Raw genomic sequence first — 14400 nt, 5'->3', positions numbered from 1 at the left:
ACTTTGCATGAAACATACTAAAATTATTTTCTACATGTATATTACATCATTACAGTATGCATTTTTTCCAGTTTATTACTCTTCAGTTAGGCTGAGTTAAATATTGTTTTCAGTCCTCAAACATCCTGAATACCAATATCAAAACAAAATGCAGTTTTTCATTATGAGTTAAATGAACAAATCTGTACTTTTGCTACTTTTGTTGGGCTACTTCTGGTTACAGGAAATACTGTTTCATGTTAGTTGTGATAAAATAAAATCTCTCTATATATCTATATATACAAACTATTGTGACAATTACAAAAGTGTGTATTTTAGCTTTTGGTCTCTTCAGAGGGAAATATTTTAAGATTAATTCTCAAACAGATGTAACTTGTATAAGAAAATCAAATGAGATTGTACCTGTCACACCGCGGTGAGGACTGTCCTGTCTTGGGTTTTCTGTCTTGTGAATTTCATGTTTTATTTTGAAAAGTAACTCTCCTCTCGTTTCAGGTCAGTTGCCCTTCCTCTTGTGTCACCGGTCTGACGTCTCCCCTGATCCATGATTGTTTCCACCTGTGTTCCCTTCCCTCATGTGTATATAGTCTGTGTCTTCCCCTGTCTCGTTGCCAGAGTATTTCGTTCGTCTCGTCGAATACGTCCAGCCTTGATCCACAGCCTTGTCACAGCCTTTGCGCCTAAGTATTGTCACACTTTTGATTTCTGAAATTCTGTTTACCTCTGTAGAAGAGTGATTTTGATTTGGATAACATTTTTGGTCAGCTTTGTTTTTTGAGAAGTTTTCATAGTGCTTTTGTTTTCCTCCTGTTCGGAGTGACTTTGCGTTGTAGTTTTCTTAGCTCAGTGCAGCTTAAATTTTGTTCTCAGCCTTTTGCTTTTTTCCCTCCTCGAGAGTGGTTTTCTTTTGTAAGTAATTTTTATAGCATAATCCCTCGAAGCATAGAGTAGACATTGAGTTTTCTGTTTCCTCCCTTGTGGAGTGAATTTTGGTTTCGTGTGTGTGTTCTTTGTTCTGACTAGATCAGAGTTTCTTAGCCAGTTGAGTTGTCACTCATTCTACAGTCGAGACAGAAGTCAGAATAAAAGCCTGTCTAAACTGTTCACCTTCCGCATCTGAGTCCTCATTTCCGCCCAGGTCTGACAGTACCATAGAATGGCATAGTAGATCTGATGATATTCATGAATGAGATAAACTTCATAACATTTCAGAGAGAAGCTGCAGCACAGTCCATCCAGACTCTGACAAATGGTAAGCATGGTTACACCATTTGAGAAAACAGAACTCCCACAACATTTTAAATAAGATAGCTTCAGTACATCACAATCATACAAACTGAAGTAGTTTGTTATTAAAACAGTGTTTACAGGAAACAATCAGAACCACTATGATTTCTCTGCATGTGTGAAAAAAGGTTCTGAGCAGGAAGCTCACAGTCATGAATAATCATCCTACAATTAAGTAAAGACTCAATTTAACCTTGAATATTTACTGACTGACAACATTGCCAGTATAGACACAAATAAATGTTTTCAGTTTCGTTTATTTATGGACATAATGGTAACGTTCAACTGTGAACGAGATGCACTTTGCTTTGTGTGAAACATTTCAACAGGAGGCTTAAAAAAGTGTTAAGCTAGAAGAACAAAAAAGAAAAGCAAAAAGAATAAAAACACAATACAGTTACAAAAACAGTACTGTTATACACTTAAATGCAACACAAATAAACAAGAAGAAGACCAGGGGGTCCTGGGTTTGTTCCCCACCATTAAAACATGAACATTAGGTTTAATCACAGTTCCCTGCACCGACGCACTGGTTTCTGTCTGCAGTTGGTACCCGGGCACCATGTGTTGGCTGCTCACTGCTTCCCCTGGGAAGGGTTAAATGAAGAGCACCAATTTCATCATGTTGTACATTGTATGATATGTTTTAAAAAAAATAAAGATTCTTCTTCTACTTCAGAAAGTACAATACAGGTAAAAACGATGTCCACGATTTGACACCTTTGTCAAAAAAATTAAAGTTGTGTGGATAAGTTATGTTGTGATAAATGGCAGGATTTTAAAAACCTGAGGCAAAAAAGGCACACACGATTTATAAAATCTATGGCATTACTATTACTGCTTTTTAGAATATGTTTACCTCCATTCAATTAAAATGTAAAAAAAACACACACAGCAATCAGGAGATTTCACGAAAAAGACCATTGAAAAGAAGACATTTTCTTTTTCTTTTGACAGAGTAAAAGTCATAAAACAAGATAGACTGTCTTTTAGCACATTTGGCATAAATCGAAGTACATTATGTAAAAACTATGCCAACATAAAATAATCAGGTTAAAAAGAGTCGCATTTCATTTAATACTTGGAAAAAAAAAAAAAAAAGTCCTTGGTGAGACCCTTCAGTAATTTCTAACATGATTATCTGAAAAATATTTTCTGAATCATGATTTCGGCAATTAACTTAGCCTCCTTGATCAGGGCAGGGATCAATGAGGCTCTCCTGAAGGAAGACATCACACACTGCAGACATTTCTCTATTTTTAGTTTAAAAAAGTATTTTGTGTCGGGTAGACTGTATACTTGGTCTAAAAAAGGTGTTTCTCCACCACATTCACTTCTTTTCCTTGAGGGCATCAATGAGTCTTGGCTCCTTTTTCTCAAGGATTTTGTAGAAGATGTCTTTGCAGGACGGACTGGCTTGTAGGGGACCAGAATAGAGCTCCCTCATCTTCTCCCGACGGGTTTGCAGAGCCCTGATTGTATTGTATTGGTCCTGTTGGATGACTTTCTCGTCGAGGAGCTCATCCAAAATGGGTGCAATGTTGTTTACCTTCTCGATCAGCTGACGTCGATGTTTGTCCACAAAGTGCTCGTCTGAGGAAAGAGGGAAAAATGTAAGATCTGCCACGAGGGATCACAAAAGACATACATGCTGTGGAATCATGGGTGTTCTTAAACAACCACCATTGCCAATTAAAATCTACTGTGTGACTCAGGCATAAATGTTCACGAGCGAGGTAAAGTTTTATTCACAGTTCATTTGGTCACATTGGCCATCTTCCTTCCTCATTCTCTGCCTATCCTGAATGGCAACCAAATGAAACACACCTTGAAATGTTACCATGAATAAAGTAATGTGTTTCTGTAGATTTGAACAATGTTTGAAACATCTGTGACAATGTAAGTACACAACTCAGTACACAACTCAACAGAGTCATTTTTAGACAATGTAGGGCAGAAATTCTTCATATTACATCTTTAATATAGCTTTTATTACAAGATGCTGTATAATGTGTACTCTCTATATTCAAAGTGTATATCAAATTAATCAAATACCAAAAGCAATCATGCATTATGATTTCATTGTTGTAATTTCAATAGTTCAGTTGTATTTGTTTTGCATTAATTGAAGCATTTTTAATGCACGTAGGTCTCATGACACAGTCTCTGATGAGGTGAAACAGTACAAAAGTACAAAAACGTATGTGGTCCAAATCTATTACATGACCAAGGCTTTTCTGACCAGTGAAACTTAAACTAGGTTAAGCTAGACTTCATAATAACTTTCCACCAGTTTTCTGATGGCGCTACAGGGAAAAAGAACACTGGACATTAGGGCTGCACAAAAAATCGTTAAAAAATCGCGATCTCGATTCACACATACACGTGATCTCATTTCTACACACAGCGATTCTGAAGCATTTTATATCTCGAGCCGAATCACAAACAAATGCTCCTATTTTCCTCCCGGATTTTTTGAAGCGCCCCCAAACGCAGCACGGCCGCTGCCTCCGCCCTCAACCTGTGGTAAAGCGTCTTTACAACACGTGATTCAGTGGCGGAAGCCCACTTGCAGTTAAGTGTTTGGAAGGAGTGAGTGAGAAGCCGTTTTTAGAGGGGGCAGCAAGCCGCCAATCTGCCCGTCCTATTGACGGCTAGGTCCGCGGTTTTAGACAGAGGGCGGCAAATTGGGGGTCTGTTTTGGTCCGCCGATTTGCTGCCTCGGACGGTACACTTATTTCCGCCTCGACTGCTAGCTTGTTGTTGTAGCGACAAGCTAGAAACGGTCGCTACTTTCAAATTAAAAGCCCCCCGCTAAGAACCCAGTTCTAAACTCCAATGGGGTGCAATGTAAAGCTCTTATTTTGAAGACAAATTCGTTGTCAGCTGTTCGCAGCCCAACTTCGGGCTTCACGTCACGTCACGTCACATGTTTACGCCTACCTCTGAGGCGGCTTTTGGAAAAGGAAGAATATTAGGCCTCCGTTTTAGAAAGCCGATCACAGCAGCTATCACATATCACCTAGCCAAAGCTACGGCCCCAATAAACCCTGTACAACATCAGGTATTAGAGGATGCCCTCTCATCTTGGAGACTAATTTTTTTTTTTTTACTTTTGTAAAAATCATTTATCATCCAATGATAGAACTAACAAAACAAAAAAAAACATTGCTTTGGCAGAGGCATAGTAGTAGGCCTCTGCCATACTACAATGTTTTTTTTTGTTTTGTTCAAGTTCATCAGTGCAATAAACATTTTGTGAAAAAAATCGTGCCAGAGAATCGTGATCTCAATTCTAAGCAAAAAAATCGTGATTCACATTTTTTCCAGAATCGTGCAGCCCTACTGGACATTTTGCTAAAAGTGCACATATAGCCTCTGCCGTACCCTTACTATGTAGATCGAACCACAACTACATGTCGTTAACGCCTTAGTATGTATGTTTCTGCAGTTTAAGAGCAGCCTATCTCAACAAGGACTGCAAGGAGGTAGACTCAGGAAGCCAGTGAGGCCCTGCAGGACTTCTCTGAAACCACATGGGGATGATATATAAGTAGCCATCATCAGCTCCATCGATTGCTCTGAAAAAAATGAGCCAGCTACTAGGAACAAAATACTGCTCACCTTCTCCTCGTTCAGCTGCTGAGAGTTGGGTAGGAGGAGGGAGCAATGATGGTTGGTCCGCTGAAGCTGCATCTGCATGATGAGGGCAGAACTGACTATTGGAAGTACTGATTCCAGTTTGGCAAAAACAACACTGGTTAGCAAATTGTTGCCCCTTCCTCTCACTTTCAGCTCTTTTCTGCCTGCATTAACATTTTCAGGCACCTGGATTTTGAGTATTTTGAGTTTGACATTATGTACAGACAGCACAGGTTTAGCAGTCTAAACACAGACACAGATTGTCAACATGGACTAAACGTCAGAGGAAGGAATAACCCACTAGCAATAGACTTAGAGGGTGAAAACAATACAAAAAGAACCAAGTAAACATGCTGCAAGTCATGATCAGTCCTTACTTGACTTTTACTCTTGGAGGAGACTGACCGCACAACGGAAAGTTAGAGAAGCAGTGTAGAGCGTTTCCACACTCTGAAATCTAAAGTGCAATTCTTCTAGAAAAAAATTATTTTAATTTTCTTACCTTGTACATGAGCAGCACTTTGGTAATCATCTGAAAAAAATGCATTGACAAAAAAAATATTGATAACTAGCTTTAACTTTACTTCCTTTATCTAACAGCAGACATGCTCCATTAATGATGTATATTTAACTCAATGAAGTTAAACTGGTACACAGACAGTTCACATATATTCTTGTGGTATTATCTGAAGCTGACCTTTTCGAATGGTACAAGTCCGTACAGGTTCACTCTTGTTTTCTCGTCGGAGCATGAGCTTGAAGTCTGTGTTTGCCTTTTTAATATGCACCTCAAAGAAATTTGGGTATCTGTTATATCTGAGCATTATTTTCTGTGAAACAAAAAAAAAAAAAACAACAAGGGAAATTAATAAAAGGTAGACTTTGTGCAAATGTGCACCAGAATTTCTCTTTTCTTCTTTTCATGTTTACAAAATGAGCTTAAGAACATTGTGGTGGTATTTTCACTTCAATCAAAGACATGACATATCTATGAGGGTAATGAGGATATGAGGTTCCAAAGTTTTCAAAAACCTCCGCAAACATTGAGGTTTTCTCAATACATCAAAAACCCACAGGGAAATGTAACTACAGGTTGAACACTAAGAAAAAAACTGTAGTTTTAATATTGTTATTATCTGAGCTTCTCAAAGGATTGACAAAATATACCCTGTGGACTGATGGCTAGTGGAACAGAAGATATACTCATAGCTGGTCTTGAGATCTCTTTGAGTCTTCATCACTCGTGCAGGTGGAGAAAGTAACAGTAGCACCCAGCTTGTATATGGGTAAGTGGAGTGTGCTTTATAAGCCTTCCACTTGACTGTTTAAGACCGACATGAGACTTTTGCATGAGACTTGCAGAACGCTACTAAAACATATAAGTAAAGTTTGATCACTTTGTCAGGTTTTCTTGTAAAAAATATTGAAAACCAGAGCAGATTGTTGGACAATTGTATTCCTCCTATTGTATGAAACTTCCTAGAAGTTAAGACCAGTCTAAGGCCTCATCTAGTCTTAAACTACGTTGATGCAACTGGCCCCTGAACCACAGCTCACTCCAAATATCTGAAAGCAGTTCAAACCATACCTCAGGATCAATTTCTACACCGTCCAAACCCGCTGTTAGGATGAAAAAATCATTCACCCTCAGGGGCGTCTCTGGATGTGGCTTTTCGATCATTTGGTACCCTTTTGTTGACTGTCTATTGTCCAATTCCTGTAGAAAAAAACAAAACAAAACAGAGAAGCTTTTTAACACTAATTGCAACAAATTAACAGCAGCCAATATTGTTGTCTATGTTGTGTGTATGTGTCATTTTAATTATTATACCATGTAAGATATGAAATAACCTCTTTTAGTCGTGGATCACACAGGATCAGATAAACATGAAGCGTCAGGAATGCTTTGTTGGTCTTGTATATCAACATGTAACAGTTTATGTCCACTGACCACCAGCCTAATTTCACCAGAACCATGAGTGGAGAGAAATGTGGTTCTGACAGCTTGACATGTGACGATGTGACCTCAGCCACTTTTTCCACAACGTCTCCACAGTCACCGATGTGTAGAACTGCAAACTTGTCTCTAATTTCAGGGTCGTTATCTGCAAAAAAAATACAAGCACACACGATTAGTGAGGAGGAAATGATTAAATTAGATTTTTACACATGCAGTCAGAACTTTAAAGTTTATACATTTATTTTGTTATTTTCTTCCATGTTCACTAACCTATGCAGATCCAGTGTGGCAGGTACGCTTCATGCAACTTCCCGGCAGTTACTGTGATGTTCATTAGTGGACCTGCAGGAATGTAACTGATAATTTCCATCCTCTCCATAGGTTCCTCCCAAGAGCAAAACTGGTACTTAAGACTGACCTTCTCCTTACAGACCCAGCGCAAACCAGAGACACTGCATTCAAAGTTTCCTGCTTCAGACTGAAGGCTGAGTCGTGGGACAGAATGCGAGTTTCATGGGCACATAACCAGTAACAGCACACAGAAAGATTTTAGTTTTCTTTGTATAATAAATTCCAAGAACCAATCTTAATATTTCCTCTAGTTCCAGTTTACTGTGACGCAGTATTTATGATGTTATTTTACCTGTAAGTTGGAGCCTCATCTGCATCTGTACTGTTCACTTCAGGTTCAAGTTTAGTCCAGTCACTGGAGTCCTGCTGCAGAACAGGATCAATTTAGAAAATAAGTGGAAAGGACTTGTTTTCCAGCATCATGTAAATGAACAAATAAACGTAACAATTTAATGAATATAAGGTATTACCATAGCACTTCCAAAGTCTTCATGCTCAAGGCTTCTGGAAGGACCTTGTGAAGACAAATAGGATTGTCTTTAAACAACGTTATGTTGATATATAAACTCATATGGTAACTGTCCATATTTTTTACTGGTAAAACATGATATTCTACATAGATCTGTTAACCAGGCATCCCCAAACAAATTCCAAAATCGGATTAGTCTGGAATCTCTTTGCACATTTTCTACTTCAAAGGGTCAAGTTATCAGTGGTTATCAAAATGCTTCTGCAATGGGATAGACCTACAACCAATCAGAGCAACGAAATGTTGAAAGTACTTTGATAATCAGTTTATTGATCTGAACAACTTTTTAAGAGAGAGGGAGTCCAAATTTTCTGATTCCAGTTCCCTAAATAAGAAAATATTTCCTGTTTGTTTACTCCTCTGTGACAGTAAACCCACAGAGTGTTTCACTGAGGAGAAAAGAACTAAAAATTGACTCAGATGGTTATCATCTAATTACATAAAAAGAGTATAATCAACTTTAATACGGTTCACTTACTTTAAAAAGAAATGCAAATTAAAAATTTCACAAAATGATACATAATCATAAACACCTTCACAATCTAAAGCAATCCAATTCAAAAGCCCTGAAACAAATACTAACCTTGTTAAACTTACAACATTCAGTTTTTGTTGAGACAGTGTGAGTTGTTGATTAGATTATTTCAATAATGATTTATTGATCCATGCCCATCCCTTACGTTTTTATTTTTTTTATTATGAATTATACAATCTATTTATTAGACCTTTATGAGACACTTTTTGTCTTCTTACTCTTACCTTTGAGTCCTGAGCTGGGCTTTGACAACCTCTGAACCAGATCAGTCCTCTTCATGTCCATCAAAACCTCCCTGGTTAACTCCACAGACTGTTGGCCGTAGGTGTGAACCATCTGATTCACTATATCTGCTCTGCCTGCTCTGTAACTCCACATCGATGAGATATCTGGGAGGTTCTTCAGGGAAACAGTCGACTGCAGAATGTTCTTGAATTCCTTGAGCTCTGTGTCACTCAAATCATTCAGAGTTTCTGATAGCAGCTGTTGAACAGCTGCTACTGTTGCTACCTGAAATAATCAATACATTCATGATGAGACATTTATTTAATCCAATGGGGACAATTACAAATGTGTCTCTTTGAAGCTTGTCAATGTTAATTTTGAATGTGTGTTTCAGCTGGATCACACAAGGTATTGATCCATTTGGTAATTGCTGTTGATCGCTCGCAGTATGTGATCTTTTTTATGAAACACAATGTACAAAGCAAAAGAGGATTACTGTTTCTGGCTTCCTTTAATTCTTTTAAACTGTTTTTTATTTTATTTGAATTAACAGGCTGCACATCTTCACAAACACTGAAATAAGTGAAAGTGGCTCAAAGGAAATGTTTTTCTGACAGATAAACCTTTGATTCTCAATGAAAATAAATTGATATTCAGGAAAAATGTTCATGCAGACATTTCCTCATCTCATCCTCAGTGGCAAAGATATCATACACTGCCCAGCCATAAAAAGTCATACACTCCAATATTCCATTGGACCGTCTTTAGTTTTGATTACAGCACGCATTCACCATGGCATCATTTTGATGAGCTTATGCAATTTCACAACATTTATTTTCATCCAGAGTTGAATTAATCTTTTGGCAAGATCTTGTATTGATGATGGGAGAGTCGGGCTGCTGTGTAAAGTCTTCTCCAGCACATCCCAAAGACTCTCAATGGGGTTCACATCTGTGGTGGCCAATCCATGTGATAAAATGATGTGTCATGCTCCCTGAACCACTCTCACAATTTGAGACTGATGAATTGTGGCATTGTCATCTTGAAAAATGGCTTCACTGATAAGTGGTTTTCTTAACGCTACACTGCCGTTTAGTCCTAATCCCTTGAGTTGTCTTTGCACTGTGGTGTGGAAATTGTGATGGCCCACACCTCCTAGTTTCTTGTGTTGCTCTGTATTTATTTCATTTTTATTTATTGGTTTATTTTAACAGGGACAGTGTACATTAATTAAACATTCCTGTAAATGCACCAGACTTAGGCAAAAGGCTATTTTCCATCTGTTGTCCCTGGACAGATGTACTAAGTCAACCTAAAGTAAACTACAATACAATGAACAATGTTAAAATGTTAGATTAGAAAACAGAATTATCACAATGAAAACAAAGGATTAATATACAATAGTTATACATTACACAAATACTGAGTTAAGACAGAGACTTAAAACACACAAACACTCACACACACACACACACACACACACACACACACACACACACAGACACACACAAACACACAGCAAGGTGGCAAAATGGAAGCAGGTGGCAGCAAGGGAAGTCACGCACTAATTGTGAAATAATCACTGAGCCTAAATGTTTTAATGGTCACACATCTGATTGTGTATGAACCTTTTTAGTGTGAATGCTACAAGCATTCACACTATTGTTCTTCTGGAGTTTATTATTATTCTTCCGTACGTTTTTTGGCACTTTTCAACTCCTTCAAACTTTGACCGATTCAAACCATTCCAATATCAAAATGTTCAGCTCTTTAAGGACATGATGGCTATTACTTTTGGCTTTTCTAACTATTATACTTTTGGAAATATTCAGCTTTTAATACAAAATTTTCCCCATTCATCCTTATGGGGATTTTTTCAAATTTCATTCTGCTATAACTTCAGCATACGTTCAGCTATTCAAACCATTCAAATATTAAAATGTTCAGCTCTTTCAGCTCGTTCAACCTTCTGCTTTTCAACTTTTCAACTTTTTCAGCTATTCAGCTTTTTCCAAAAATAATTTAACATTACAGTAAATGGGAAAAGCTTCAAATCCTCTTCAAAACTCATCGACTTTCAACCTCTTCTTGTTCCTCATACGTTGAGCGAGAGACACCATTCAAACTTTAAATGAATCACAAAAACTTGAACTATTGACCTTGTATTCAGTTTTCAAAAATCTTGTACGGTTTTGAAATGGTCGCAGTTTTAGTTTTAAGGATTTTAAGTCCGTCTTCTGAGTTTATAATGGGTGTGTATTGCGTGAGCTAGAGTGCGTGACATCATCAACTGCCGCACCCCAGAGTGAGGAGCAGCTCCGAAAACAGGATTTTTTTTTGCTTCAGCTTGATTTGGATCCCACATCTTGTACTTGACATAGACAATATAGGCATATACATGTAGGAAATCTTGTTGGGTTTCAGCTGATGGTCTCATTTCAGCTGTAGGACTTACGGTTTTGAATTTAGAAGACCAAGAGCGACAAGCACTCCTGAATGTTCCCCATAAGCCGCAATGTTAATTTTGAGCCAAAATTTCTGGAGGATCGCAGACGGTACATGTTTTGTCTCTCGCTCCTGTGCCCTCATTATGCACTCTACAGAAATAAAAATAACATGGGTGCGTTCAGCAATGTCTCCTGTTACTCAACATATAACATGTTTTGGCGATAACTATAACAGTTTTCTCAAGAATCGCAGGAGTTTGGGAGGCATTCTCCCATTCATTCCTTATGGGGACATTTTCGTCTTTGTTTCTGCTCCTGCTGCAGCATGTCTGCAGCCATTTTAACCTCTTTCTGCCTTTAACTTCTCACCTGTCAGCCTTTTTACACCTATTTAACCTCTTTCTGCCCTCTTACTCTACAACTTTTTGGCCTTTTCAGTCTTTTTTCACCTTTTTAAACTCATTCCGCCTTCTTACTCTACAGCTTTTTAGCCTTTTCAGACATTAATTTTTCTGTATTTTCAGCTCCTTCATATAACTTTCAACTTCAACTTCATATAACATTCAACTTCATATTCAGCAATTAAAATGTTCAACTTTTTCTACTCTTTTAGCCCCCTTAAGTTTTTCTGCCCTGTCAGCTTTTTAAAATATCCGTCTTCCTGCCTTTTCAACTCCTTCAAACATTCCGCTTCATGTTCAGCTATGAAAATGTTCAACTTTATGAACTCTTTTAGTCCTCTAAGCTTTTCTCCTTTTCAATCTTTTTTCATCTCTTCAAACTCTTTCCTCCATCTTTCTCCACAGCTTTATATCCTTTTCAGCTTTTATTCACCTTTTAAAGCCCTTTTAGCCCTCTTACTCTACAGCGTTTCATGTTTTCACCTTTTTAAACTCTTCCATCCCTCTTACTATATAACTTTTCATCCTTTATTCACCTTTTTAACCTCTTCCAGCCCTCTAACTATACAGCTTTTCATCCTTTATTCACCTTTTTAACCTCTTCCAGTCCTCTTCAAAACTCAGCTTTTCATATTTATTACCATTTTAACCTCTTCCAGCCCTTTTACTCTACAACTTTTCATCCTTTGTTAACCTTTTTAACCTCTTCGCGCCCTCTTACTCTACAGCTTTTCATATTTATTACCATTTTAACCTCTTCCCAGCCCTCTTACTCTACAGCCTTTCATATTTTTTCACCTTTTTAACCTTTTTCGGTCCTTCTCAGCCTTTAACTTTTCACCTTTTTTGCCTTCTTTCACCATTTCAGCATCTTCCTTCCCTCTTAATCTTCAGCTTTCGCCTTTTTTTTCCAACATTCTCATACTTTTATGCATTTTCGGCAGTATGTTCAGCAGTACAGATTTCGCTTCAGTCTTCAGCATTCACACTGTATTTTCGTAGGAAATGCAAATGTTTCTAGTTAGTGGGCTGTGCTCGCCAGCCCACTATGGACACCTCTATAGCAGAGTTATTCACCGCGCCTCTTCTTATTAGTGGGCTGTGCTCGCCAGCCCACTATGGACACCTCTATAGCAGAGCTATAGGTGTCCATAGTGGGCTGTGCGGAGCACAACATGCGACAAATGTCCCATAAGGAATGAATGGGACGAGGTCAAAAAACTCGCAAATCTGCGATGTTTTTCAAACATCTCCTGCTCGGGCATACGTTCACGTGGAAACACCATTCCAGCTTTAAAATGTAGGCACAAGTCCTGAGTATTTTTGTTGTATTTGAACTTTTTTCCTACGATGTGTAGTTTTTGAACTGTGACCCTTGAATGGCGGTGAGTGATTTTGGAGAAATTCAGGGTTTTCAATGAGTGTGTATGGCGGAATGTTCGTGCAGCACAGTGGAGAGGACCAACTGACAGAGTGAGCGAGATTCAAAAATTCGCTCAGAGATTTTCTCTTTCCGTGACGATCCTGGCCACAAATTAGGCTCAAAAACAGTGATACTTTCCAGAGTTGTAGCCACACTTGTCTTCTTTCTCCCAATGTGTCCACTTTATCGGTAGGATTTACGGTTTTTGAATTATCGACCGCTAACCGACAAGAGTAGCTCTGAAATGCTCCATTTACTCCAATGTAAATCGGGAGAAGGATTTCCAAAACTGCACTCTTTTTTAACTCGCTGCCATTTCCACATTTCTGAAGCTAGGACCACAAAACTTAATGAGTGTGTTCTTTAAGGCCTTTCTGGCTCGATCGTGAAAAAAAATTGTCGATATCATGTATGATTTTGACCAAATAGCACTAGTTTGACGTCCTAGATGTGAGGCAGAAATTGCTCTCAAATCAGCTCCCTCACAGGCCGTTGCTACGGCCCTTGCCAACGGTCACCTAGCAACCAAAAACAGCTGGGCCAAGAGAGAGAGTGACAGACAGACAGACACGAGACACACATCAGACAGACAGACAGACAGGAGACACACATCAGACAGACAGGAGACACACATCAGACAGACAGACAGACAGACAGACAGGAGACACACATCAGACGGACAGACAGACAGAGCGACATGTAGACACACACACACAGAGCTGCTTAAGCGTGCTCTCACATGCACACAGACTCACACACACAGTATATTTCCCAACATTTAAACTACATTAAACAATCATTTTTTCACTCATTCAATGTGCGGCTTGATCGGACTCTGTATGCAATAATTCAGTTTTCTAGAATACTAATCTTTCGCGTCGTAAGACGCGAACAGCTGCGAGACACTTCCCATAAGGAATGAATGGGATGAGTTCAAAAAACTCGCAAATCTGCGATGTTTTTCAAACATCTCCTGCCCTGGCATACATTCAGCTAGAAACACCATTCCAGCTTTAAAATGTAGGCACAGGTCTTGAGTAGTTTTGTTGTATTTGAACTTTTTTCCTATGATGTGTAGTTTTTGAACTGTGATCCTTGAACGATGGTGGGTGATTTTGGAGAAATTCTGGGTTTTCAATGATTGTGTATGGGGGAATGTTCGTGCAGCAGAGTGGAGAGGGCCAACTGACTCCCTCACAGTCCGTTGCTACGGCCCCTGCCAACTGTCACCTAGCAACCGAAATCAGCTGGGCAAAGAGAGAGAGTGACAGACAGACAGACAGACAGACAGGAGACATACATCAGACAGACAGACAGATAGGAGACACACATCAGACAGACAGACAGACAGACAGGAGACACACATGAGACAGACAGACAGACAGAGAGACATGTACACACACACACACACATCCATGCTTAAGCGTCCTTAAGGCCTTTCCCGCTTGATGGTGAGGAAACTTTGCTGATGCCATGTTTGCTTTTTCGTCACGGGGCAAAGCGCACAGCCCACTCTCGCGATTTCCCGGCGGGGAATTGTCTAGTTAGTGGGCTGTGCTCGCCAGCCCACTATGGACACCTCTATAGCAGAGCTATAGGT

General features: G+C 39.0%; 2 protein-coding genes across 2 annotated transcripts in view; both read right to left on the bottom strand.

Annotated features, from left to right (window-relative positions):
- Window positions 1–14400, bottom strand: part of LOC115568091 (uncharacterized) — a 276579-nt gene that overhangs the window by 143373 nt on the left and 118806 nt on the right. The window contains exon 34 of the mRNA XM_030395170.1: window positions 8529–8814. Coding sequence (XP_030251030.1) covers window positions 8529–8814 — 286 coding nt within the window. The remainder of the gene's footprint in view (window positions 1–8528; window positions 8815–14400) is intronic.
- LOC115568098 (NACHT, LRR and PYD domains-containing protein 1b allele 2-like) lies at window positions 1535–7598 on the bottom strand. Its single transcript, XM_030395177.1, has 9 exons — window positions 7533–7598; window positions 7308–7374; window positions 7160–7231; window positions 6781–7034; window positions 6518–6646; window positions 5627–5759; window positions 5432–5461; window positions 4912–4983; window positions 1535–2880 (listed from the first exon to the last, which is right to left on the bottom strand). The coding sequence occupies exons 3-9, from the start codon at window positions 7221–7223 to the stop codon at window positions 2618–2620; spliced, it is 945 nt and encodes a 314-aa protein (XP_030251037.1). The 5' UTR covers window positions 7224–7231; window positions 7308–7374; window positions 7533–7598; the 3' UTR covers window positions 1535–2617.

Source organism: Sparus aurata, chromosome 17 (genome assembly GCF_900880675.1).
Source record: "Sparus aurata chromosome 17, fSpaAur1.1, whole genome shotgun sequence".
Lineage (NCBI taxonomy): Eukaryota > Metazoa > Chordata > Actinopteri > Spariformes > Sparidae > Sparus > Sparus aurata.
The sequence above is the reverse complement of the archived record's forward strand: the minus strand, read 5'-3'. Positions and strand labels throughout refer to the sequence as shown.